Source organism: Aethalodelphis obliquidens, unplaced genomic scaffold (genome assembly GCF_003676395.1).
Source record: "Aethalodelphis obliquidens isolate GAN/ISIS:26980383/991018 unplaced genomic scaffold, ASM367639v1 scaffold28, whole genome shotgun sequence".
In the NCBI taxonomy this organism is placed as follows: domain Eukaryota; kingdom Metazoa; phylum Chordata; class Mammalia; order Artiodactyla; family Delphinidae; genus Aethalodelphis; species Aethalodelphis obliquidens.
The window spans coordinates 23848788-23876631 of record NW_020837972.1 but is presented as its reverse complement, the minus strand read 5'-3'; the positions used below and the strand labels follow the sequence as shown (position 1 = coordinate 23876631).

The following is a 27844-nucleotide window of genomic DNA, read 5'->3' as shown; positions in this document are numbered from 1 at the left end:
GCAGTCAGAGAGGGTCCTGGTGAGCAAGGTGACAGGTGAACTCAAGGCTAATAATTCTGATGGGCTCCCACTACTTCCTTAGTTCCAGGGCCTCTCAGAATCCCCCCTTAACTTCTATAACCAGTGACAGAATTCTGTGAAGGAAACAAATAGCATGATAATGAACGAATTGTAAGCTGTTTGTCCTCAGATAGGCCCCCTGGACTCCTCATCGCTGAAGGAAGCTGCTGGCTCCTCAGTTGGTCCAGGTGCTATCCGGCTGGCCTATGCCTCTTCTCCCTGCTGGTTCCTCCTTTCCCCATCTTTCTTTTCCTTTTAGGAGAAAAATCAATTCTCTGTCTTTTCTCTTTTTCTGCAGTCTTTGCTAATAGCTCAATAAACGTTTCTTGATATTTTTCTGCACACTTTAATGAAAGGTACGGTTTTGTGTGTGGTGTAAGTGTTGCTGTATGCTGGTATGAGACAGCCCTATTACACTGCTGCCTTCAGCTCATCAGGCTAGAGAAACGCAGACTTTCACTTGGAGGAAAGTCTCGGGTAGCCTCACGGTGGTGCTCCCTTCCTTCTGCGTGACGTTTTGCCCACTGCCTCTTTCTCCAGGCAGCTAACATGCCTGATTCCGAGCTGTTCGAGCTGATCTCTGAGAACCGTTCCATGTCTCGGAAGCTGGAAGATTATGGGGAGCAGAAGTCTACGTCCATCAGCACGGCCAGGCGCCTGGCTGAGTTCCTGGGGGATCAGATGGTGAAGGATGCAGGGCTGAGCTGCCGCTACATCATCTCCCGGAAGCCTGAGGGGTCTCCGGTCACAGAGAGGTAAGGGTTTCCAGTGTTAAGGAAGGAATTCCTTAAGGGTCTCGTATGCTCACATTGAAAACCTGCATCTGTTGTGGAACCTCTGTCCTTCCATAGAGAGATGAGCTTCCTTAAACAGTACAGGGAGGGATTTCCCTGGTGGTGCAGTGGTGAAGAATCCGCCTTCCAGTGCAGGGGACGTGGGTTCGATCCCTGGTCGAAGAACTAAGATCCCACATGCCGTGGGGCAACTAAGCCCGCATGCCGCAGCTACTGAGCCCGTGCGCTGTAGAGCCTGCTCGCCGCAAGAAAAGATCCCCTGTGCTGCAACTAAGACCTGATGCAGCCAAAAATAAATAAATATTTAAAAAAACAGTGTAGGGATAGTCTGGATTTAGAAAAGGGAGGAACTAGGCCTCAGACCCCCTGCAGATCAGATGACAGGAAGGCTTTCTGGGGCCCTGGTGGGACCCCTGAGAGAGCGTGGTGAGCCCATCCACCTGGAGCTCGGAGAATCTGGGTTCTTGGGAGACCAGACTGAGAGCACCCTCTCAGTCAGGCATAGGGGAGTGGGGACGTCTTGGAGGGTCTGCTACGATGGGCCCCATCACAAGGTCCATTTCAGGTTTAGGACAGGACTCCAGATCACTCACACCCCCGAGGAGACTGATGCTGTGCTTTTCGAGTTGGGATGATTGAATCACAGCTACGTGTTACATCACTGATAGAGCAAGAAAAGCAGACTGCAGAGCGACACATGCAGTGTACTTCCACCTGTTTAAGTTTACACACATAGAAAGTACTCTTATTTTTTTATGGGTACACAAAATAGTTCTATAAAGCATGCATGGGATTGATAAACACCAAGAAAAATATGGTGTTTACTTCTATATGAGGAGGGTCAGGAGAGCTGCACTGGGGACTTCATCATCATCTTTATTTTTTCATCCATGAAATAAAAACGGCAGGGCCAGTTTGATAGGACTGGGTGGTGGGTGCACAGGTGTCTGTTGTGTTCTTTCTAAGTTTCTTCGTGATATTTCACAATAACAAATACTTCCTCCAATGAAAGAAAGGGGTAGTGACAGTTGCCCTATTGCTTTGCTAATGATGTGAAAACTGGCTTCATTTTCAGGTGAGCAGGTGGGCTCTCTAATATTTTACCCAACGAATAATAATTTTTTAAGTGTTTAATTACATACATGCACATGAATATATAACTTATGTAAGGACACTTGTATAAATAGCTCTGTTAACAGTGGCCAAACACAGACCAGATGGCCAATGGTAGGGGATTGTACATTAAACCGTGGTATTTTAATATGATGAAGTATTCTTTAGTTATTAAGTATGATAAACATCAGATATAGGTATAGTTTATACAAATAACTACAATAAATAGAAACATAGGTTACAAAGTAGGTCATAATAACTTATTTCCATGTAGAATATGTGTGTACTTGATAAGTGCTATGACCTGGTTTAGGGAGGTTTTCACATTGTTGAGTTTTGTGTCTCTTCTTGCCCAGGGCCATTCCACTCGCCATTTTCCAGGCAGAGCCCACGGTGAGGAAGCACTTTCTCCGGAAATGGCTTAAGAGTTCTTCCCTTCAAGACTTTGATATTCGGACAGTGAGTGCTGGTTTTTTCCTACTCTCAGAAGTTTAGGAGGAAAACTAGACAGGGCAGAGTATCCCTGACTCAGGTCTCCTTTTTGGCTGGAGACTTCACTCTTGATTTCCTCCTTTCTGTTATGTAATGAATGAGGAAATAGTTACATTTTAGGGCAAAACTGGAGAAGCTAAATGTTGGGGAGGCCCTTTTAACTGTTCTCTTGGATGGACCAAGGCTTGGGGTCTGGCACAGGCTTCTAGTGCTGGCTTGGCCCCCTACCAGCTCTGATCCCGGGAGAGTCGTTTACACTCTCCACTTCAGTTTCCTCCTCTGCGAAATGGGACCTTTTACCTTAGAATTTCTGAGAGGGTTAAGTATGACACGTGAAGCATGCCGCCGCTGCTGCTTTTCTCTCGCACACCCCGCTTGTTGCTGGCTTCCTGCACGCTCAGATTCTGGACTGGGACTACTACATCGAGCGACTGGGGAGTGCCATACAGAAGATCATCACAATCCCTGCGGCTCTGCAGCAGGTGAGGTTGACAACTGGTGGAAACAGGGCGCAGTGTGACCTAAAAGCTACAGAAACCTGGGCCTGGCCCAGACTAACAGCATCAGACAAGTGATCGATCTCACCTTTATATAGGTGAAGAACCCAGTACCACGTGTCAAGCACCCTGACTGGCTGCACAAAAAACTGCTGGAGAAGAACGATGTCTATAAGCAGAAGAAGATCAGTGAGCTCTTCGTCCTTGAGGGCAAGAGACAGGTAATGGGGCCTGGCCCAGGCCAACAGAGGCTGTGACGGTTGGTGCTGGGCAGTGTCAGGACACCAAAGTCTCCACACTGCTGTCCATAATTTTGGATGCTTCCTTCCATTCAGGCATTTACAATGTTTTTTTTCTTTCTAAAAATGTACACATTGATACTTTATCCTTTAATTCCTCCCAATGTTCTTCTTTTGTGATAAGAAACTTTGTGAATCATCAGTTTAGGGTGAAGAACTATATGTAAATGGAGGATATACTAATTAGACTCAGTAACTTGGAATGCGTCACTATACCTTGAGGCCTCAGTTGTCTAAACTGTAAAAAAAAAAAAAAAAATTCTGTTAGAAACTCCAAAAAATACTGAAGACAGTGTAATGAAAAGCACAGCTAAAATCAGAAGAGCAAGAAGAAAATTCTGAGGTGCTGAAAATGGAAAGTGAGCTTCAACCAGAGCAGTAAACAAACTGACCTGCTAAAAGCAGACTCTCAGGTTGAATTTTTACAGTCTAACTATCTTATTTATAAGAGCTATACTTAAAAGGGCTCAAAATGATTAAAAGGATGAAAAAACATGTATATCAGGTAAATATTAACCAAAACAAAGCTGATGTAGCTATATTAATGCCAGACCAAAAAAATATTTAGGCCAAAAAATATTAGTAGGGATAAGGATGGTATTAAACTATACTGAAAATCACAATTCACTAGAAATATATAACAATTCTAATAGTTTAGTTTCAAATTAATTAATGTAAAAATTACCTAAGGTAGAAGAAATTGACATCTAATCAGTTTGGGATTTTGACACATCTCTCTCAATTGATAGATCTAGCAGACCAAAAACTAGTAAAAATGTGTACAGTTGGAATGACACAATTGCTAACTAGATTTAGTAGCTAACTAGATTTAGTTAACAAATAGAACCTTGCACCCAGTAATTAAAGGATACACATTCTTTTCAAGAACACCTAAAATAAGACTGTCTGCATGCTGCAAAGTGCATTGCAACAGATTCCAAATAATTTATATACAGACCATATTGTTTGGAAACTAAAAAGAAACACATTTATAAGTAACTCATGGATCAAAGAAGTCACAATGGAAATTAGAAGTACTTACTGAATGAAAATACTATCAAAATTTGTAGTATGCAGCTAAAGAGGACTACAAATAACACATAATCTATTTAAATGCATATAATAGAAAAGAAAAACCAGTAGAAAATTAAGTAAGCTTATAGCTGTGAAAAATTCGAAAACAGTAGAGTAAACCAAGAAAGTAGAAAGAAAGAAGTTATAAAGGCAAGAGCAGAAATGAACGAACAAACAGTAAAACCAAAACCTTGATCTTTGAAAAGACTTATGAAATAGACAAATCTTTGTCAAGATAGGTATTTCAGGTTTTGTTTTAATGAAAACATTATCATTGCAGATATAATAAAGCCTGAAAATAAATAAGTAGTTACCTTTCCTAAACAATTGGAAAACTTAGATGGAATGGATAGTATCCTAGAAGAATTATTCAAATTAACCTAAGAAAAAAAGAGAAAAACTGAATAGAACTTTAACCATTAAAAAATGAATCATAGGGCTTCCCTGGTGGTGCAGTGGTTGAGAGTCCGCCTGCCGATGCAGGGGACACGGGTTCGTGTCCCGGTCCGGGAAGATCCCACATGCCGCGGAGCGGCTGGGCCCGTGAGCCATGGCCGCTGAGCCTGCACGTCCGGAGCCTGTGCTCCGCAACGGGAGAGGCCACAACAGTGAGAGGCCCGCGTACCGCAAAAAAAAAAAAAAAAGAATCATAATTAGAAAGAAACAAACACTGGACCCAAATGGTTCCTCAGAGGGATTTTACCGAACTTTTTAAACAAATTATTCCAGAGAATAAAAAAAGAGGCTCCTTAGCTCATTTGGTAATCTTGATAACACTTGTTACCTTGGTAACAAACTGACAGGCCAGGAAAAGGAAGGAGTGTTATAGGCCATTGGCAGTAACAAACAACAGGTACAAAAATAGTAACAAACTAAATTTTGCACCGTATAAAAACAGTAACATTGTGTACAAGCAGGACTTATGCAAGGAATGGCAGGTGTTAACTTCAGAGATCTGCTAATTCAGTTAATTTTAGGAAAAATCTGTTCATCATCATCATCAAAAGAGAAGACTTATGGGATCATTTCCAATAGAGGCAAGAAAGAACATTTGATAAACTTTAATGTCTGTTCGTGATAAAACTTTGAGCAGGCAAAATCATAAAAGATGAGATGTTTCTCTGATAAAGTCTCTGTCGAAACTCAATAGCACACATCATATTTAATGGCACATTAGAATCATTAAAGTTGAGGAACAGGAGATGGATGCCTGTTACCATCACTTCTATTCAAAATTGTTTGGAAGTCCTGGCCAGCATAATTCAACAAGGAAAAGAAGTTAAATTTTAAGGATAGAAAGGCATAAAACTCGTCATTTGCAGGTGATATAATTGTTAACACAGAAAATGTAAGGAAACCCAGGAATTGTTTTGACTAATAAGACATTTCAGCAAGATCATTAGATACAAAGCTGATATATAAAAATCTGTAGCTTTATCTTATACTAGAAACAATTAGGATTTTGTTGTTGTTGTTGTTGATTTTTGGCTGCGTTGGGTCTTTGTTGCTGTGTGCAGGCTTTCTTTAGTTGCAGTGAGCGAGGGCTACTCTTCATTGCGGTGTGTGGGCTTCTCATTGCAATGGCTTCTCTTGTTGCAGAACATGGGCTCTAGGCGTGCGGTCTTCAGTAGTTGTGGCGTGTGGGCTCAGTAGTTGTGGCTCTTGGACTCTAGAGCACAGGCTCAGTAGTTGTGGCACATGGGCTTAGTTGCTCCGTGGCATGTGGGATCTTCCCGGACCAGGGCTCAAACCCATGTCCCCTGCATTGGCAGGCAGATCCTTAACGACTGTGCCACCAGGGAAGGCCGGCATGCAGGATCTTAATTCCCCAACCAGGTGTTGAACCTGCGCCTCCTGCAGTGAAAGGCGGATTCTTAACCACTGGACCACCAGGGAAGTCCTGCAAAAAGTTTTTTCATGTAACTTGAAAGTCTAATCCTAAAATTCATATGAAGAACAAGTATAAGAAAAACAAAAACAATTTTGAAGATTAACAAGAGGAAGCTTGTCTTAGTATGTAACAAGACACACAAGAAAGTCTTATTAAGGCAAGACCATACAGCAGTAGCGCTAATAGGTACCCTAGAAACAGATCCAAATACGTATGGGAGCTTGGTCTGTCACAGAGGTAGCGTTATACATTATTAAGGAGAACGGAGTGCTTATTCAATAAATGATATTGGGGGAAATGTTTTTTCATATTTCAAGAAGTAAGTAGCTATCTCACACTGAGTATGAAAACAAATTCCAAATACAGATCTAAATTGAAAAAGAAAACAACTGTTTAGAAAAAAACACAGGAGGCTATCTTTATGATGCTGAGGTAGAAAGAGCTTCTTAAGGCATGCATAAAAAACGATCACAAAGGGAAAGACAGATACATTCAATTAATTAAAATGTAAATTTTCTGTAGTCTGAAACAAGAATGGCAGAACGTTGGTATTTATTGAATCTGAGTTATAAGAACCATGGATATTCATTACTTTTGTAATTTTTATAATAAAAAGTAAAAAACACACACACTTTTATAGTACAGAAGTCACCATAAAGAGACAAGTCATAATTCGAAGAAGATATTTGGAATGTACGAAAGTTAGGAATGGTCCATAAGCATGTGTATATTTTTCTGTTGCTATGTAGCAAGTAATCCGAGAACGTAGCAGCTTAAGTAACACAGGTGTTTTTGTTTTTTGTTTTGGCTGCGCCGGGTCTTTGTTGCTGCGTACGGGCTTTTTCTAGTTGTGTCGACCGAGGGCTACCCTTCGTGGCAGTGTGCAGGCTTCTCATTGTGGTGGCTTCTCTTGTTGCGGCATGCAGGCCCCAGAATGCATGGGTTTTAGTAGTGTTTGCAGCACGCGGGCTCAGTAGTTGCAGCTCGCGGGCTCTAGGGCTCAGGCTCAGTAGTTGTGGCGCACGGGCTTAGTTGCCCTGCAGCATGTGTGATCTTCCTGGACCAGGAATCGAACCTGTGTCCCCTGCATTGGCAGGTGGATTCTTAACCACTGCACCACCAGGGAAGTCCCACAGGTGTGTTATTATCTTGCACTTTCTGTGGCCTGTGGTTCTGGAATCTGGGGACAGCTTATCAAGGTCCCCTGGCTCAAGGTCTCCCACAGACTACAGTCAGGTGTCATCAGGACTGTGGTCTCATCTGAAGGCTTCCCCAGCAACTGGGGAAGGAGGTGCTTCACTCTGGTAGCTGGTGGCAGGATTCACTAGTGGAGCCGTCCTCATTTCCTTGCTCCATGGACCTATCCAGAGGGCAGGTCACAGCCTGGCAGCTGACTTCAGAGCAAGCACTGGATAAGAGCCAGAGTGGCAGCAGTTCAGAGGTCACTGTGTTTTATAATCTAATCTCAGAATGACATCCTGTCACTTTCGTTGTAATCTGTTCATTTGAGGCAGGTCACTGGGTCCAGCCCACACTCAGGAGGGAGTCATACAGGGGCATGAACAGCTGGAGGTGGGGGTCATCAGGGCCATTTTAGAAGACTGGCTGCCCCAGGGCCAACCCCACTGTCGGTAAATGAAAGATGAAGTATTTAGATACCACATCACACCAAAAAATGAGTATGGTGACACCAACTATCAGCACATGTGGGGAAATAGGAGCTTATCTGTATTTCTGGTGGGAGTGTGAACACAAGGTCTTCAGGCAGCATGTGGAAGGATGGTTGTTGACGAACCCAGTTTCTAGTTCTGAAAGAGTAGAAATTAACCATTCTTCATTTTAGAATGTCATGGATAGGTAAGCTGATTTATTTGCATAATGGAATATCCTACAGTTAGAATGAATGGACAATGTCCACATGCATCAATAGGGATCAATTTCAAAAATACGTTATTGAGTAAAACAAGTTGCAGTAGGTTGTGTACCATGTGTCTCTGTTCATATAAACCTGCAGCTTAAAGTAATGGTATATGGGTTTATAGGTACGGAGTAAAAATTCAAAATGTGTGGGGAGTGGTAGGCACTGTGCTTGGGGGCTGGGAGGGAGAAACAGGGGGCCTTTACCTATTCTTTGCAGTATTTTATTTCTTATGAAGAGGAGAGAGTTCTGAAGCAAGCACAGAAAAATGTAAACATTCACTTCATAATGGTGATGCCTGAGTGACATTTTCTGTCTGACCTTTTCACTCTTAAAAGTTTAAAAATAGATTAGTCTGTAAATGAATACGTTTGCATACAAGTATTTTACCTTATTCAGAGGTGCACTTACGGTGATTTCTAGAGAGAGCTGTTCTAAGGCTCCTTTGGATCTTTGCAGGTGGGCGTGGCACAAGCTTCAGAAGGTGCCCAGAGCCTTGGCGCCCCCGACATGGAGGACTTCGGCCTTGTGAAGCCGCTGCACTCGGCAGTGCCCGTTGCTACCAAGAGGAGGCGTAGCCACTGGGAGAGCCAGGAGGAGTCGCAGGACCTGGAGCTGACGGTGCCCTGGCAGGAGATCTTGGGGCAGCCTCCGGGGCTTGGATCCACCCAGGCAAGAATCCTCAGGGGGAGGAAGCAGGGACGCTGGTCAGGCCTGACCTGTGACGAGCCGTCTCCCTGCAGGGTCTGGGCCCTGAACTGGGCCTTGACCCCTGAGCAAATTGGCAAGGTGTACCCAGTTCTTACAGAGCACTTGGGGACTGTGGAAGGGTGTTTCTGTTTCACTCGTGCTCAACTGTATTTCCCGTCTCCTCCTCTTGCCCTATCCCAGGAAGAGTGGCTGGTCTGGCTCCAGTTCCACAAGAAGAAGTGGCAGCTACAGGCTCGACAGCGCCTCGCTCACAAGAAGAGGCGGCGTCTGGCGGGGCCAGAAGGTGCACCGAGGCCTGGGACCGTCCGAGAGGGGCCCTCCACAGGGCTGGGGGGCTTCTTGCGAAGAACTGCTCGCAGCATTCTGGACCTCCCGTGGCAGATCGTGCAAGTGCGGACAGCTAGCAGTGGGAGGGCGGGACACCCCTGAGGGCGGGAGCATGGCTTATGGGAACGAAGGGGTATCTGGATGGCTCACGATCCTGGGGACCTGGTCTGGAATGGAGCAGGAAGGGCAGGGCTTTACCTTTGTGCCTCTGTGACAGGGCCTGGTGCTGGAGGCCACCTGGGAGATGGCCTGTCCACAGGTATTGAGTGCCTTCTGTGACACGGTGAGACACGCACTGTTGTGCGACCTGTGTTTCCTTTCAGATCAGCGAGACCGGCCAGGCTGGCTTGTTCAGGCTGTGGGCTGTCATCAGCAGTGACCTGTATTGCATCAAGCTGAACATTCCCCGGGTATTCTACGTGAACCAGCGGGTGGCCAAAGCGGAGGAGGGCCCTTCCTATCGGAAGGTACGGGGGGCAGCTGGCGTTGCTGATCACTGAGGTCAGCTGTCTGCTCAGCCTCTGAGGTTGTCTCCACTATGGAGGAGGCCACGCAAAGACCTAGTGAGCTTTGTGACCTTGAGCGAGGTGTTCTGGAGCCTCCATCTCCTGAGAACCTTCTTGGGATGCTGTAAAAATTAATTGAAATGGTGCTGTGAAGCGCCAAGTGAATGCTCAATGATGGAAGCTGTGGGTGTCATTGTCCTTGCTGCGCCGTCCTCTTGCATCTGACGTCCATGTAGCAGGGAAAGGACTGGGTGGACATTAGTCAGAGGCTGCAGGCTCTGTCTCCATAGGCTCTTTTGATGTTAACGGCTTCATTGGGGTCTAATTCACATGCCATACAGTTCACTCATCTAAAGTGTACGATTCGTTGGCTTTTAGTGTATTCACAGAGTTATGCAGCCATCTCCACTGTCAATCTTAGAACGTTTTCATTACTCCCAAAGAAACCCCGGGCCCCTTAGCAGTCTCTCCCCTCTCCCAGCCCTCAGTAAGCACTGGTCCACATTCTACCTCTAGATTAGCCTCTTGTGGACATTTCACATACGTGGGGTCCTACAGCAGGCGTCCTCCTCTCAGCTGTGGTGTCTTCAGAGGCCGAGCTCCCAGTCAGCTCCACCCAGAGCTCGTTCACTGAGCAAATGAGCACGTTTCTTGGTTGGGTGCTAGGAACCGATTAACAGGTTGATGTCTAGTTGAGGAGATGAGATTCGAGTATTGGTAACTGGCAACTAGACAGAGGAGCCTTCTGGAGAAGGTGAAACTCGATTCTGACCAGAATATTCAGCAAAATATGGATCTAGAGAGAGGACAGGGTGGGTGTTGGGCAGCAGAGGACAGATGATCTGGAATTCTGTAGCTTTCTTGGATGTGATGTGATGTAAGTTTGTAGGAGGACATCCTTCCTTGTAGGATATTTTCCCCTTTGGGCACCCCTCTCCTGCTCCCTCCTCGCCAGGATTCCCACACTCCTTCCCTAGTCTTCTGTCCAGGAAAACATGGCTTCTCTCGCGGTTTTTGCTTCCTGCACCCTTAAGGTTAAACCCAGGAGAGAAAAGAGGAATATAAAGCGGGAACACCTGCCCCTCACAGTCTGGGAGCTTGTCTGCTTTTTAGAAGCCTCGGGCAGCTTCTTGAAGTTATGCCCAGACCTTTTCATTTTACTCATTGGGAGAGATGGGCTGTAGGGGTTTACTCCATGGTTGTGGGCACCAGAGGTTCTAGGCCTGTTTAAACGATGCATGGCTGTAAGAGTGTGCGCACATGTGTTTGCCTGTGCATTGTAGCACACATTACGACTTAGCTCAGTTGTGGGGTGAGATCATCGCCATATTGTGTCACCAGGTGAATCGGGTCCTTCCTCGCTCCAACGTGGTCTACAATCTCTATGAGTACTCGGTGCCAGAGGACATGTACCAAGAGCACATCAACGAGATCAACACTGAGCTGGCGGCGCCGGACATCGAGGGCGTGTACGAGACTCAGGTAACTGTTTTCCCAGCTGAACTGTGCAAGGATCTATCCGGATGGAATAGAGGGAAACAAACCCCACAGAGGCATGGACAGGCTAGCAGCATTGGCTGTGGACTTCATGGACACAGTGAATTTCAGCAGCATGTCTGCCGAAGATGGCCATGGGCCTGTGCTCTCCCTCGTCAGCCCTCACACCACTCTGTCTGCCCCCCTTCCAGGTTCCGTTATTGTTTCGGGCCCTGGTGCAGCTGGGCTGTGTGTGTGTGGTCAATAAACAGTTGGTGAGGCATCACTCAGGCTGGGAAGCAGAAACCTTCGCTCTTGAGCACCTGGAGATGCGCTCTCTGGCCCAGTTCAGCTACCTGGAACCAGGTATGGCATGTGCCAGCCGCCCTTGCTTGACCCACCTCCTGCTTATCTCAGGGTGACAGGCCATGTCCTCCTGCAGGGAGCATCCGCCACATCTACCTGTATCACCACGCGCAGGGCCACAAAGCTCTCTTCGGCATCTTCGTGCCCGCACAGCGCAAGGCGTCTGTGTTTGTGTTGGATACCGTGAGTTCTGGGCTAGGCTGTGGGCGAGCCTCGCTGGGGGAGGAGCATATCCCTGGGCACGGAACTCTCGCACCCCTGACCCCACTGCTGCCTTGTTTCCAAAAGCCTTCGCCCAGCAATTAGAAGTGGATCCGCAGAGGTAGCCCGGCCACCCATGTCCACTCCGGGCTTCCTTCCTTCCTTCCTGTGGGGAGAGGCGCCGACCCAGCCCTTGTTTGTCTAGGTGCGAAGCAACCAGATGCCCAGCCTCAGTGCCCTGTACTCAGCCGAGCACAGCCTTCTGCTGGAGAAAGTGGGCCCTGAGCTCCTGCCCCCCAGCAAACACACTTTTGAAGTTCGGGCTGAAACAGACTTGAAGGTCATCTGCAGAGCCATCCAGCGCTTCCTGCTGGCCTACAAAGTGCGTGCCGTCGGGGTCCCACACTGCGGGAGCCCCCTCCCTCCTTCCCTCCTTCCCTCCTTCCCTCCCTCCCTCCCTCCCCCGGGCCGGGTCCACCTAGCTGTCTCCTTCCCTGCGCCCAGGAGGAGCGCCGTGGGCCCACACTCATCGCTGTTCAGTCCAACTGGGAGCTGAAGAGGCTGGCTGGCGAAGTGCCCGTCTTGGAGGAGTTCCCGCTAGTGCCTGTCCGTGTGGCTGATAAGGTCAGCTACGGGGTCCTGGATTGGCAGCGCCACGGAGCCCGGCGCATGATCCGGCACTACCTCAACCTGGACACTTGTCTGTCACAGGCCTTCGAGATGAGCAGGTGAGCCGAGTGGAGGGGTGTCTCTGCCCATCTTGGTCGTGGCTGGCCTCACGGGTCTCTGGTGGCAAGTCGGCCTTCCCCGCTTCCCTGGTCGTTGTCCCCTCTGGGGCTGGCTGACCCCGTGCCCCTGCAGGTACTTCCACATCCCCGTTGGGAATCTGCCAGAGGACATCTCTACGTTTGGCTCCGACCTCTTCTTTGCCCGCCATCTCCAGCGCCACAACCACCTGCTCTGGCTGTCTTCCACATCACGGCCTGACCTGGGCGGGAAGGAGGCTGACGACAACCGCCTTGTCGTGGAGTTCGATGACCGAGCCCCTGTGGAGGTCAACAGTTCAGGCTGTTACTCCACAGGTGGGTGGGTGAGGCGCTTGGGGGCCTGGGCTGCTGCCTCTGCCGCTTGTTGCCGTTCTGTGCTGCTGGGAACGCTCAGCCCTGTTGGGCCGAGAGCCTGGGAGCCGAGCCTGCAGGGCTCTGCGGGTGTGTGCTCTGCAGTTGGCCGCCCCCAACAGCAGCCTCAGGGATTTTTCTGAGATAGTGCTTGCTGGGGTCAGGCTCCGCACCCAGGAGGGGTCAGTGCATAAGCGGTGGTGTCTGTGTGCAGTGTGCGTGGAGCTGGACATTCAGAACCTGGCTGTCAACACCATCCTGCAATCTCACCACGTCAATGACATGGAGGGGGCCAACAGCATGGGCATCAGCTTCGATGTGATCCAGCAGGCCTCCCTGGAGGACATGATCACGGGCAATCAGGCTGCCAGCGCTTCCACCAGCTACGACGAGACGGCCCTCTGCTCCAGCACCTTCAGGTACCCAGGGGCTTGCGACCCTGAGAACATCACCTGACCTTTTCTTCTTCTTGTGCCCTCTCCTCTCCAAAGGCCGAACAACAGTTTGGGTTCTAGAAGGAGCAGTAGAAATCCTTTTATCTTCTGTCCTTGTTTCGGAAACTAAGAGCTAAGACAGTGTCAGTGGGGTTTCCCTCCGCCTTGCCAGAAACCAGCATAGGGCCAGGCTCCTTCCTCTGCTCATGGGTCTTTTGCTGCCCTCCAGGTATGGGTTGACAGTTCCTGTGGCCAGAGGCGTGCCTGCAGGAAATCGCCAGTTTACTTGGGGTGCGGGTGTGTATCGAGTATCTGCTGTGGGATGCACAGCAGGACATGCACAGTGGGTTAAGCCACACAGAAGGGGGTGCGAATTGCAGCGGTGACACGGGCAGGGAGCACGTGTGCTCTCCACAGCCCACTGGGTGATATGACTGTGGCCCGTTGTAAAGATGAGGAAACTGAGGCCCCGTGCTTGTGGTCGTGCTGCAGTTGAGGGGAAGGGTTGGTGCTCAGGAGCAAGTCTTGGGATTCAAGAATGGTTTTCTCCAACCGCCACTCCTGTTGCATTCTCACAGAAGGCGGGCAGAGCTGGAAGGAGCAGGCTGCAGGCCAGGGGGCTGGTGGAGAAGAGGCTCAGGGCCCGAAGGCACGGTGTGGTCAGGGCCGAGGGCTGCTGGGCAGGGAAGCGGCCGCTGTGTCCCGAGAGGTGCTGGCAGCAGAGCTGCCACGGGGCGGGGATGGCTGCGAGCCACCTGGGGCGACACAACCAGGGCAGTCGTGGTGAAGCAGATCGTTAGGCCCATGACTGGCCCAAGGGAGGAGGGCCCTGCAGGTCTCTGTGGTCAGTCTTCTCCTGGTTCTCCCAGCAGGTGAGGTGCCTTCTTGTGGGGCACCCCCGTCTTCTCAGCTCTGTCCTGGCACCAGCCGTAGGGAAAACTTGGAAGGTTGTGTTGAGTGTGGTGGTGTTGAGGGGTGCAGATGAGTCACAGAGGGCCGAGGAATGGATCTGAACAGTGAGAAGGGAGGGGGCAAAGGTGACAGCAAAACAGGGAAGAGCTGGTGCCAGCAACAGAGGGGGCGCCCTCTGAACCCCTCCTGCAGGATCCTGAAGAGCATGGTGGTGGGCTGGGTGAAGGAGATCACGCAGTACCGCAACATCTACGCCGACAACCAGGTGGTGCACTTCTACCGCTGGCTCCGGTCCCCGTCCTCGCTGCTTCACGACCCCACCCTGCACCGCACGCTGCACAGCATGATGAAGAAGCTCTTCTTGCAGTGAGTGCTGCCCGTGGCCTTCTCCGGGCTATGCTGATCCCTCAGTCCCCAAGCCAGAAAGATGGCAGTCAGCACCTCTGGGAGTCAAGAGCCCACTTGAACCATAGCGATCAGATGGGTCCCAGGAAGAGCTTAGCTGCCATCGCAGCTTCCAGAGACACGCTGTGCGATGCATAGTCTTTGTTGCTTTTTCATAAGTCATTGTACACTGTGCTTACTGTTCTGCACCTCGCTTGCCTTCGTTAACAGTAGATCTTAGAGAGCTGTGTGTGGATGTACCACGCTAATGGACATTTAGGCTGCTTCCACAACTTTTGCTGTCACAGTGACCAACGTGGAGTGGCCTTGTACGTGATGAGGTCGTGCAAACATGTCTGTAGAATAGTCTTCAGGAAGTGACGCTGTTGCAGATCTGATCGATATTATCAGATAAATCTAGATGGGTGAACACCAATTTGATCAGTATTATCAGAGAGCTCCCTGTAAAGGTCGTACAGTTCATTGTGCTATTAGATATGATTGGGAATGTATGTCCCCACTCCAGGCCACGCCGCCATGCGGGGTATTATTGCCAACCAGATGGGATAAAATGCTCTCTTGGTATACCCTTAATATGCAGTCCTTATTATGAATGAAATTGGACTTCCTTTTCATATCCTTTGCCCATTTTTCTGTAGATTTGGGTTTTTTTTCCCCTCATTAATTTGTATGAGTTCTTTCTAGATAAAAATTAGCCATTTTTCTGTGATGTGAGTTGCACACTTTTTCCTCAGTCTTTGTCTTTGGTTTTGTTTACGGTAGGGTTTTGCAATGCAGACCTCTTTGTTCTTTGTTGCTTCTGGGTTCTAAGTATGTTTTCTGCTTCAGGACGATCAGCTTTTTTCTCACAGTGTCTTCTGGTCTTCTCTGGTGTCTTGACCGTTGATTCTGAACTTGGTCTGCAGGCTCATTGCTGAGTTCAAGCGCCTGGGGTCATCAGTCGTGTATGCCAACTTCAACCGCATCATCCTGTGCACCAAGAAGCGGCGGGTGGAGGACGCCCTTGCCTACGTGGAGTACATCACCAACAGGTGTCAGCATTCCTGTACCCTTCATTCATCTGTGTCTTATCTGATCCATTCACCTGCTGCTGACAGCCTTAACGTGTCTCGTAGCATGGCTCTGTTGGTAACGAATGCTTTCTGCCTTTGGGTATCTGAAAAAGCCTTTATTTCACCTTTGTTTTTGAAGGATATTTTTGCTGGGCATAGAATTGCAGATGGATCTTTTTCGAAAGTCTTTTTTTTCCTCTTTGTTTCTTTTTGGATAATTTCTGTTGTTATGTCTTTAAATTCACTGATCTTCTGCAATGTTTAATCAGCCATTAATCCCATCTAGTATATTTTTCATTTCACACTGACAGTTTTCATCTCTAGAAGCTTGGTTTGGGTTTTATACATCTCTAGAGTCTACTTAACATGGTCAGTCTTCCCTCTGGTTTAACACATGCAATACTGTTCTAATAACAGGTTTTTTGTTTTTGTTTTAATTAATTTATTATTATTTTTGGCTGCGTTGGGTCTTCCTTGCTGCATGCGTGCTTTCTCTAGTTGCGGCGAGCGGGGGCTACTCGTCGTTGCGGTGCGTGGGCTTCTCATTGCGTTGGCTTTTCTTGTTGTGGAGCACAGGCTCTAGGCACGCGGGCTTCCGTAGTTGTGGCCCGCGGGTTCTGGAGCGCAGGCTTAGTAGTTGTGGCGCACGGGCTTCGTTGCTCCACGGCATGTGGGAACTTCCCGGACCAGGGCTTGAACCCTTGTCCCCTAAATTGGCAGGCGGATTCTTAACCACTGCACCACCAGGGAAGCCCCTAATAACAGGGATTTTTTTTGTTTCTTCGGGTTTTTTTTTTTTTTTTTTTTGCGGTACGCGGGCCTCTCACTGTTGTGGCCTCTCCCATTGCGGAGCACAGGCTCTGGACGCGCAGGCTCAGCGGCCATGGCTCACGGGCCCAGCCGCTCCGTGGCATGTGGGATCTTCCCGGACCAGGGCACGAACCCGTGTCCCCTGCATCGGCAGGCAGACTCTCAACCACTGCGCCACCAGGGAAGCCCCCTAATAACGGTTTTAATTCCGTTCTGCTCGTTATTACGTCTCTGTCAGCTCTGATTTGTCTTCAGTTGATAGATTCTTCTCCTTATTATGTGTTGTGTTTTCTCTGCTTCTTTGCACACCTGGTGATACAGGATGGGATGCCAGACATTAAGAATCTTGGCTTGTCCGCTGGGTACTTTTGCATTCCTGTAAATGTTCTTGAGCTTTATGTTATGTTACTTGGAAACAGTTTGATCCTTTGGGGCATTTTTTGAGATGTATAGGCAGAGCCAGAGCAGTGTTTAGTCTAGGGCTCATTATTCCCACTGTTGAAGCAAGACTTTGTGAGCACAGCTGCACGTGCCTCTGAGTTACGAGGTTCTGAGAGCGGCGGGGAGCAAGCACCCCAGGCCTGGTGTGGTTTTCTCACACTTGCGCGTGATCCATGCTCTGCTGAGTGTGGGGTTTGCTCTGTGCCGCTCTCGCCTCTCAGCCCTGCGGCGCTGGCCCCTCCTGGCTGGACGCAGATGCCTCCCTAGTATCATGTTTCCTGTGTTCCCTAGAAACTTTGAGGGATGATAAAATGTGCGTCTACTTTATATCCCTCTTTAAATAAGTAGAGGGTTAAACAGATAATAAAAGAAGTGGGGGAAGTGGGAAAAAGGGAAAACTATTGATTTCATTTAAGCAATTTCTGTTTTGCTTGTTTTAGCATCCATTCTAAAGAGATCTTCCATTCTTTGACAATTTCTTTCTCTCGATGCTGGGAATTTCTTCTCTGGATGGATCCCTCTAACTATGGTGGAATCAAAGGAAATGTTCCACCTAGTATTCACTGTGGACAGGTAAGAGGTAGCCAGTCTTAGAGAGCAGAGGTTGGAATCTGAAGCAACTTTAGGGGTCCACACTGGTCCCTTCAGTGCACACTTGAGGGTCGCAGGCCGAGTGCCAGGCACACGGTTCTAGGCCCCGGTCATGTAGTCCTTGCTTTCACGGAGTCTGTGAGGGCAAAGATCACGAACAAGCAAACAAGTAGATGTATACGCCAGCGTCAGCAATGATGAGGGCTCGGAGTAAACAAAAAGCAGGGTAGAGATAGAGAGTGAGCCACGGGGGAGGGGCCGATTTGGATGGGGAGGTCGAGGAGTCCTCTGAGGGGGTGACGGAACTGCAGTGTTAGGCTGCCGTGAGTTACAGGACAAGCAGAGACAGTGGTCACAGGTATGGGCAGAGAGCTGGCTGGGGCCAGGCCACTTGGGCCTGAGGGCTGTGATGGACACTTGGCTTTCAGTGATGGGGAGATTCTGAGTGGGGGAGTGTCAGGGCCTGACTTCCACTTGGATCCTGAGTGGACAGCACCGCAGGAGGTCAAGGTCTGAGTGGAGCCCGGTTAGTGTCGGCCCAGGGGAGGATATGTGGGGCAGGGTGGAGTCAGGGAGAAGGACTCTGGTGGGCATTGCAGGTGGAGTGGATGGGCCAGCAGAATGAATGTGGGGTGACGCCCGGGGGCACAGGGGCGATGTCTGGGCGAGTAGGTTGTAGGTGGGCCTGTGCTTGGGTGTGTGAACCCCGATGGACGGGGCAGGAGAGCGAGTATGGGGAGAAGGGAGCTGTGCTTGGCTGCGGCGTGTGGTGTTTGCCGAGCCTGACGTTTGCTTGACGTGCACAAGGTGGAGATGCAGAGGTCAGGTGGTGGCAGGGGCGTTAGGGGAGGGGCTGGGGGTGGGAACTTGGGGTCATCCCAGCTGCTGAGCCTGGCAGCTGGGGCTGGTGAGAACACCTGGGGGTGAGCGTGGGTTGAGAGGCCTGAGTGCCCCCAGGGCAGGTCCCCATGGAGGAAGCTGCCAGTGGGTAGGGGAACTGGGGGGATGGGGCCTCAGGCATCAAAGGGAGAGCGGTCCCAGAAGGAAGGAGCCGTGCTGCTGAGAGCAGATAGGAAACAGAGGCTGCCCTTGGTGCTGGGGTTGGGAGGGCCACTGAGACCACGGTGGGAGAGAAGGAAGTGCCGGCCATGTAGACGAATCAAGGGAAGGCAGCGGTGGCTGCTGCTCTGAAGGATGGCGGCCGTCAGAGTTCAGATGTTGGACACTCTTGCCTTCCTGGGAGGTGGGAGTTGAATAATTTTAAAGTGAATCCTCTGAAAGAGCAAACGAGAATAGCAGTCAGCTGTGTACTGAGTGCTTCTGTGCACCAGGCACGTTCCATAAATGACCTTATTCTTAAAGCCGTCCCGCAGGAATCTCACCTGGGCTTGGGGGGCGAACAGGGCACCCGTTGGGCGGTGCTGCTGTGCGCAGACGTGACTGGGGTTGTCTCTGTGTCCCAGCAAGACTCCCCCGAAGAGGGCAGAGCGGAGGGGGAGGAGCCTGAGGAGGAACCAGAGGAGGAGGGAGGTGCACAGGAGCTGGATGTCGAGGACCTGCTGGAAAACAGCTGGAACATCCTGCAGTTCCTGCCGCAGGCAGCCTCCTGCCAGAGCTACTTCCTCATGATCGTTTCAGGTGAGTCGTCCACACTCTCCATAGCGCCTGAGCCACGCACTGGGAATAACGTGGCCCTGGTGGGAGCACGCCCAGAGTCGGGGGCCCCTGAGGGGCGCCCTGGCTGCACAGCACTGTGAGAGGCAGGGAGGAGACCCTCGGCCCTCGCAGAAGCTCACCGTGAGGAAGGCTGCCCTTCCCGGGGCGTCACGAAGGCTTCGTGGCCCTGCCCCCGAGGTTTGTGCGCGTGCACGTATAGTGATCAAGGTAAACCCCAAGTAGAAAAGTTTAGACACTTCCTGAATCGACTGCCCCACTGGCTGGTCCTTGAGGCTCAACTTACGGTGTAAGAAACGCCTATATTTCATCTGGGTCTAAAGGTTTAGTGTTAGTAACACAACATTTTAAATCAACTATACTCCAACAAAATTTTTTAAAACGAAGAAAAAGTTTTAGTGTTACAAATCAAATTATTTAGCTTGATGTGTAAACGAAGTGTGTAGATTAAACACCTGTTATAATTCAGAGCTAATCATTAGAACAGTTGATGAAGAGCATCATAAATTAAATCATAAATTGTCAGCAGACGCACAGACGTAGATATAGGTGCACCCACGTACATAGCGACAGAGGTAGTTCCATTGTGGTTATTTTATATTTTATATTTATATTTTGTCGACTTGTCTTTGAGCCCTTTGCTTTCTTAAGTTCTCTTCTGGAATGTGTGGGCCTGGTGGAGACTTTGGAGAAGTGTGCTGTGCCTGGGGGTCGAGGCGAGCCCTCTGTCTTGCCGTCCAGTGTGAAGGTTGACACGTGTTGCCTGAGCTTGGGCGTCAGCGAGTGCCCTGCGTGTCCCCATTTCTCTGATTGACTTTGGCTCATCTTAGTGCAGCAAATAGAATCATCGCTACTAATGACATTTCAGCCAGTCTGGCCGGCAGTGTGACTAGCCACAGGGTGCCCCCGGATTCTGGGATGTTGGCGGCAATGGCAAATCTCGGGGCCTGTGGCCTGAGCCTGCCCTCTCTCTGCAGCGTACATCGTGGCCGTGTACCACAGCATGAAGGAGGAGCTGAGGCGCAGCGCCCCGGGCAGCACCCCTGTGAGGAGGAGGGGGGCCAGCCAGCTCTCCCAGGAGGCCCAGGGAGAGGCCGGAGCCCTTCCAGGTGAGCGCCCTTGCCACGGGGGGCCACCACTGTGTGCTCCTCAGGGGTCCTTCCCTCGGTGTCGCGATCGCCGTGCAAAATAGGGAGCAGGCATCGTGTTGCTTCTCTTCCCAGGAATGATCACCTTCTCACAAGATTATGTGGCGAACGAACTCACTCAGAACTTCTTCACCATCACACAGAAGATTCAGAAGAAAGTCACAGGCTCTCGGAACTCGACTGAGCTCTCAGAAATGTTTCCTGTCCTCCCCGGTTCTCACCTCCTCCTCAATAACCCCGCTCTGGAGTTCATCAAATATGTGTGCAAGGTGAGGACACTCCCATTGATGTGTGTGCAGGTCACTCCTTTCTTCCAGAAACACCCACTGCGCCCACTCCATGCAGCCGCTGTGGGAAAGACCTCTGTTCTCACTCCGCTGAGGGGGCACAAGTCAGTGAGGGACAGGTGAGCTCAGAGAGCACAGGTGCTGAGAGGTGGGCTCAGTGGTGGGGCAGGTGAGGAAGGCCCTCTGATGGGGCCTGGGGCTGAGAATGAGACCACTGTGGCTAAGAGGGTCTGGCCATGGGCAGAGGGGATGCAGAGACCCTGGGGAGGGATGACCTGGTGGTGCTGGTGAAAGGTGAGTAGTGGAACGGCAGGTGCTCATGGATCACGTGGGGCTGGTGGGCCAGACTAGGAACTGGACAGGGCTCCCAAAACGTCTGGGCTGCTGTGAAACCTAAGAGGAGAGCTTGCTCGGATGCTAAATGCCTTTCTGGGAAAGGCAGGCTGCATCAAACGATGGCATAATATTACCAGATGAGGACCCAGCCGGCGTTATCCCTTACGGAGCATTTTCCTGTCCGTTAAATTACCTCCCAGCAAATCACAGTTTCACAGTGATCAATTGGCTTCTGATTGTGGTGAAGAAATGGTTTAGTGTACCATTTTAATTCCTTGGTAGACTTCAGAATTTTTAAGTTTTATTTTTATTAAAGTATAATTTACAGGGACTTCCCTGGTGGTCCAGTGGCTAAGACTCTGCCCTCCCAGTGCAGGGGGCCTGGATTCAGTACCTGGTCAGGGAACTAGATCCCACGTGCCACAACTGAAGAGCCCACATGCAGCAACGATGATCCCGCGTGCCGCAACTAAGAGCTGGCGCAGCCAAGTAAAGAAATAAATACATGTTTAAAAGAATAAGTATAATTTACATACAGGAAAATTCACCATTTTAGTGTGCATTCCGTGAGGTACCCAATCACGCCTTCAGGATACAGAACCAGAGTCCCCACCCCTGGCACGCTCTGATCTGTCTGTCCCTGTGTTCATTTACTTTTTGAAAGTTGCATGCAGTAAAAGTCACTCTCCGTGCAGTGCAGTCGTTCGACTTTTCACACATGGATAGGGCTGGCCAGCAGCAGCCAGGTAGGTACACAGCGGTCACCACCCCAGAGACTCCCCCACGCTTCCCCTCGGGCTCAGCTCCTCGCGCCTGCAGCCCTGGAACCGCCGATCTGTTATCTGTCCCTGCGTTGTGATCGCTTCCAGAATGTCACACGAGTGGAATGGTTGGTCATGTAGCCTTTTAGGTCTGACTTCCTTCAGTCAGCAGAATGCACCTGGGGCTCCTCCATGTCATTGCTTGTCTCAGTGCTTCGTTCCTTTCCATCGCTGAGTCTTTTTCTCCCTTGTTGTGTGGGAGAACCGCAGTTCCCCGGTTGAAGGACATTCAGGTTGTTTTCACGTTTTTGGTGACTGTTAGTAAAGCTGCTGTAAACATTCTCATAGAGAAGGTTTTGGGTGAACATAAGTTTCATTCTTGATAGAAACCTAGCAGGGGACTGGCTGGGTCATGTCGTGCTTGTTTCTAAAGTGGCCCCGTTTTGCCACTTTTCAGGCCTCTCATCAGCGGTGTATGGCTACAGTCCAGCTGCTCCACAACGCGCTAGAACTTGGTGGTGTTGATTTTCAAGATTTTATCTGTCCAGATAGGTGTGTAGTGGTATATCATTGTGGTTTTAACTTGCATTTCCCTAATGCTAATGATGTGGAGATTTTATGCATGTGCTTGTTTGCTCTCCATGTGTTTTTGGTGAAATGTCCAGAGCTTTTGCCCATTATTAAAAATTGTTTCTTTTTAAAATAATTTTTATTGGAGTATAGTTGATTTACAATGCTGTGTTAGTTTCAGGTGTACAGCAAAGTGAATCAGGGTTGTTTTTCTTATTGTTGAGTTTTGAGAGTTCTTCATATATTCCGTATATAAGTCCTTTATCAGATCTGTGACTTCCAAATACTTCCTCCCAGAATTTGGCTTGCCTTTTCAAAATTCCATTTTTCAGTGAGCAGAGGGTCTTAACTTTTATCTAATTTGTCACTTTTTAAGGGTTGAGCTTTTGGTGTCATATCTGAGAAATCTTTGCTTTAACCAAGGTCACAAAGTTTTTCTCTTATGTTTTCTTCTAGATTCTAGAAGTTTTATAGTTTTAGGTTTTATATTTAGTCTGTGATTCATTTTGAGTTAATTTTTGTGCAATGTGCATGTTATAAATTGAGGTTCATATTCTGCATAAACATATCCAATTATTCCAGCATTATTTGTTGAAAAAATCAGCCTTACTCCATTTAAATATGTTTGTGCTTTTTTCAAAACTTAACTGGCCATATATATGTGTGTGGGTCTGTTTCTGGGTCTCCATCAATCTGAATATCTGTCTGTTCTCCAATACCACACTGTCTAAATTTCTGTAACTTTATCAATATGTCTTGAAACCAGGTAGTGTGAATGCTTTAACTTTATTCTTCTTTTTCAAAATTATTTTGACTATTTTAGTTCCTTTGCCTTTCCTTATAAATTTCAAATCAGCATATCAATTTCTACCAAAAAAAAAATCCTCTTGGATTGTTGATTGGAGTTGTTTGGAGTCTTGGATTAATTTAGGGAGAATCGATATCTTAATGTTCAGGCTTCCAATCCATGAACCACTATATCTTTCCATTTATTTAAGTTGTCTTTGACTTCTTTCATCAGTGTTTTTGGAACTTTCAGCATAAAAATAGTGCACATATTTGCACCTCAGGTTTTTATGGTTTGGGTGCTATTGTAACGGCACTGATTTTTTTTTTTTTTTAAATTTCGTTGCGCTGGGTCTTAGTTGCAGCACGCCGGATCTTCATTGCTGCGTGCGGGATCTTTAGTTGCAGCATGCGGGATCTAGTTCCCTGACCAGGGGATCGAACCTGCGCCCCCTGCATCAGAGGAATGGAGTCTTAACCACTGCACCACCAGGGAAGTCCTATCCTGAGAGTTTTAATCATGAATGGATGTTGAATTTTGTTAAGGGCTTTTTCTGTGTCAATTGAGATGATTGTATTGGTTTTTATTCATTAGTCTCGATATGGTGAATTACACTGATTTTCAAATGTTGATCCAGCCTTGCATTCCTGGGGTAAATCCCACTTAGTCGTGATACCAGTGGGTTCAATTTGCCAGTATTTTGTTGAGGATATTTGAGTCTGTGTGTGTGACAGTTTTTTTTTTACTGTAGTTGTACTGTCTTTGTCTGGTGTTGGTATCAGAGTGATACTGGCCTCACAAGATGAGTTAGGAGTGTTCTCCCTCTTGTGTTTTCTGGAAGATACTGTGTAGAATCAGCATTACTTCTTCCTTAATGTTTTGGTGAATTCACTTTCATTTTTTTCTGTCTCTTAATTACATCCAGTGTTCTCCCTATGTAAAAGACATGTATAATGTATATATTTTAAATAATACTGCCCAGTAGGCTGTCGATCCTCATTATAAATGTGCTTGCAAATCCACCCACTTTGTTTCGGATCGACCATAAACGCTCCTCCTAAAGAAGTCTTCTAAGTGGCGTTTGGTTCTGTGCTCTTGGCATTGTGCTAGGACAGGAGTTGTAGGGCTGGGAGAGGCCAGTGAAACATGCCAGTGCTGTCTTCTCTTGTTTACAGATGGGGGGTTAACGAGTCTCCTGTGGCTCTGCAGGAGCGACTTCCAGTGCCAGCACTGCGGGCACTGACACACACGTGTGCTGCAGAGGCGTTTCTCGGCTGGCCTGGGAGCCCCCCCACCGTGGAAGGTTGAAGTCAACCCCTTTGCAGTGAGACTGTAGAGCTCTGGTAGACTTAGGACTGCCTGTCATTGAGGAAGAAGGAGCCAGTAAGGAGAACACGTAGAGCACACTTCGGTGTGTCCCAGAGTTCCCCGGAGCTGACAGAGACCACAAGGCCTGGGGGCAGGGCCTCCACTCCACTCTTATGGCCCCGAGTCGGGGAATCACTGATGTACAGAAGGCAGGAAGAGTTGAGATGATGTTGAGAAACAGTAGCTTAGAGAGTTGGCTGTGGGGTTTTCTGGTCCAAACAGCAGCAGGGAGGCCCCGGGAGCTGTCCCTGATGTGGGCTCTGTTCTCTGCAGGTCCTGTCTCTGGACACGAACATCACAAACCAGGTGAACAAGCTAAACCGAGACCTGCTTCGCCTGGTAGATGTCGGCGAGTTCTCGGAGGAGGCCCAGTTCCGAGACCCCTGCCGCTCCTACGTGCTCCCTGAGGTCATCTGCCGCAGCTGTAACTTCTGCCGGGACCTGGACCTGTGCAAAGAGCCCTCCTTCTCTCAGGTGGGCCAGCTCCGTCAGGCCCCTTGCTGGTAAAGCCAGAATATCCAGGCATCAGTGGATCAGGGGGTCCTGCAGTACTCCCTATCAAGTGACCCCAGTCTCCACCTTTACTGGGCTACACCTACTGGGCCCCCAGCTAGCTTTGATGTGAATTAGAAACAAACACCCTTTTCAGGCCACTCAGCTGCCACATGCCAGAGCCTTGTCCTGGTAAACACGTAAGTGATGACAGTGGTGATGTGAGTGTGCCCTGGAGCTGTGAGCAAGCAGTACCACAGTTCTCACCACGAGCTTTTCTCTTGCCATCCCTTCTCAATACTGGGGCTGAGGAAGGTGACCTGGTCCCTTTCCTTCTCTGCCTAGGATGGGTCTGTGCTGCCTCAGTGGCTCTGCTCCAACTGTCAGGTAGCCTACGACTCGTCAGTCATTGAGATGGCCCTGGTGGAAGCCCTGCAGAAGAAACTGATGGCCTTCACCCTGCAGGACCTGGTGAGCAGCGGTGCCTGGTGCTGGGGCTTTTCTGCACCCAGCCCGACCGCCCCTCCAGTTGGTGGAGGGTTTGTTGATAAGCAGTTCGCACCCACGGGAAACTAGAGGTGTACACAGGTCTCAACATCGTTACCTGGTCCTCCAAGGTAACCACCTCTTGGGTCAGGCCTTGTCCATGAGCCCAGGTGACTCATTCATTCCTACAGCATCTGTTAGGCACGTACAGGGGCCAAGTGCTGGCTTCATGGACCTTTTTTATTCTAGTGGAGGGAGATACACAGTAAACAGGACAACTAAGTGATGGTAAGAGTAAAGAGAACCAACAGGCAGTGTGTGAGCAAGAGGGAAGCTTTCAGCATTAGTTGGAGGAGTGGTCTCACCAAGAGGGAACATCTCAGCAAAGACCCGAGGAAGGTGTTGCGGTCCAGACAGGGAACAGCTGGTGCCTGGTGTGATGGATGGGGGAGCCCCAGACTCAGAGTCAAGGGTAGGGTGTCCACCGGCAGATGGATTGGGATGTTTGGATAAAGCCCATTATCGAGTCTCAGATTTTATTCAGAATTGAGGTGAAGGCCATGGGGGAGGGAAGCCTGTCAGGTGCCAAGCGACTGGCCAGCCCTGGCCTGGGCCAGGGAGGCTCCTGACTGGGGCTGCTTCTCATTGCAGATCTGCCTGAAGTGCCGGGGTGTGAAGGAGACCAACATGGCCACGTACTGTAGCTGTGCCGGGGCCTTCTCCCTCACCATCCACACCAAGGTGGGGCCTCCCGTGGACAGCCAGCCCTGCTGCCCCTCGGCCATTGGCCCTTTCTGGGTCTCGGCCTTGCATCTCTGTGCCTCCTCTGGGACTAGTCTCACTGTGACTGGTCATTCCTGTAGGTCTTCATGGAGCAGATCAGAACCTTCCAGAACATTGCCCAGCACTATGGCATGTCGTACCTCATGGAGACCCTGGAGTGGCTGCTGCAGCAGAACCCCCAGCTGGGACATTAGCAAGCTGGGCAGCGTCCCCATTCTCTGCTCTGACTACCCACATCCAAGACGGGCACCCAGGAAGACGACCCTCAGGGAGCAGGTCATGCAGCCCAGAAGAAGCGTGAACCAGCCAGAGCAGGAAGTGGCTCCACCTCCAGGTTCCCGGGGCCCAGCCTCGGCCAGGGCAGCCCTCTCTAGGCCCAGCCTCGGTCGGGGCAGCCCTCTCTAGGCCCGAGAAGCGTCTCCAGCGAGGGGTCCCAGGGCTGCCTTCTCGCTGGATGAACACCCCTCTGCTGCTGCACGGCCCTCCCTGCCCACTCCTCTGCTGCCCTGAGGTGCCCTTGGAGGTCTTCTGTTTGAGCCGAGCCCCTGAGGGTGGCTGGAAGCCAGACGCAGGGCGAGGGGCACCTGAGTGGGAGTCTGCAGCCCCAGCTCTCCAGTTCCTTGCTTCCGGGAGAGGTGGCTGTCCTACAGTCCACGCCAGCGGCATGCGGGCCGCATCCTGGGGTCCCTGGCAGAACCTGTGGAGACCTGGGCGTCTCTCACACACTGAGTTCTGGGGCTTGGGCCCCTCTGTCTGTGGAGATTCCCAGTCAGAGCAGCCTTTGCTGGAGTGTCCGTATCATGGCGTAGTCACCTCGTCGGCAGCAGTGAGACTGGGCGGGGGGCGGGAAGGCTGAGGAAGGGGAGGATCTCAGGCTGGGGCTCAGCCGCAGCGGGGCGTGGCACCTCTCCCTCTGAATCTGCCTGTGCTGTGAGGGGGCCACTGCAGCAGGAGGCCTGAGGGCCCCGGGGAGGGAGGAGGCGCGCCATTATCGCAGACTTCGACATCATATGTTAGCACCTGGATTCTAGAGAAGTATTTCTTCACATGCCAGACTAGGTTCTTTCCTTCAGGTCTGAGGAGTGGTTGGGAGAGGATGGAGAAAAGGGCAACAGCAGTTTTATCGGGATTGAGGCAGTTCTGTTCTTGCTTCTCAGCCTCAGGGATCAGTACAAGACCTGTGACCCCAAGGCAGAGAGGGTCCTTGGGCTGTACCCCCTTTAAAATGTGACACTCACCACCAGCTTGTTCAGGGCCCTGAACAGAGGGGAACAGAGATGTGCCCCTTGCTGCACAGAGATGTGGGCCGTGCTGTTTTCTCCTCCCGGGTGGGGCTGAAAGAGGAGAATGGGCCAGGCTGGGGGACCCTTTGCTGAGCATGAGTTCTCGCTCCGTTCTGCCAGCAGCAGCCCCAGAACATAAGATCAACTCTGTGCACCTCATTTCTAACTAAATGCAACTGGAAGCAAAAGAAAACCAGCCAAGTTGGCGAGAACACAGACATGTTAAAAGTGAATCACAGGGGCTTCCCAGGTGGCGCAGTGGTTGAGAGTCCACCTGCCGATGCAGGGGACGCGGGTTCGTGCCCCGGTCTGGGAAGATCCCACGTGCCGCGGAGCGGCTGGGCCCGTGAGCCATGGCCGCTGAGCCTGCCTGTCCGGAGC

General features: G+C 49.9%; 1 protein-coding gene across 4 annotated transcripts in view; it reads left to right on the top strand.

Annotated features, from left to right (window-relative positions):
* The window catches only part of POLE (DNA polymerase epsilon, catalytic subunit), a 55309-nt gene extending 27925 nt beyond the window's left edge, over positions 1-27384 (top strand). For 3 of the 4 annotated variants that reach the window (XM_027125191.1, XM_027125192.1, XM_027125193.1), the window contains 24 exons: positions 601-815; positions 2324-2426; positions 2861-2941; positions 3055-3177; positions 8598-8810; positions 9030-9239; positions 9500-9643; positions 11024-11164; positions 11371-11524; positions 11601-11707; positions 11931-12107; positions 12230-12453; positions 12587-12807; positions 13058-13262; positions 14382-14555; positions 15500-15625; positions 17338-17470; positions 18952-19126; positions 20140-20271; positions 20386-20579; positions 24693-24893; positions 25257-25382; positions 26049-26138; positions 26261-27384. In XM_027125191.1, the coding sequence (XP_026980992.1) occupies positions 601-815; positions 2324-2426; positions 2861-2941; positions 3055-3177; positions 8598-8810; positions 9030-9239; positions 9500-9643; positions 11024-11164; positions 11371-11524; positions 11601-11707; positions 11931-12107; positions 12230-12453; positions 12587-12807; positions 13058-13262; positions 14382-14555; positions 15500-15625; positions 17338-17470; positions 18952-19126; positions 20140-20271; positions 20386-20579; positions 24693-24893; positions 25257-25382; positions 26049-26138; positions 26261-26374 (3783 nt within the window). In that variant the 3' untranslated portion in view covers positions 26375-27384. The other variant, XM_027125194.1, reaches the window with a different exon arrangement.
* The last annotated feature ends 460 nt before the right edge of the window (positions 27385-27844 follow it).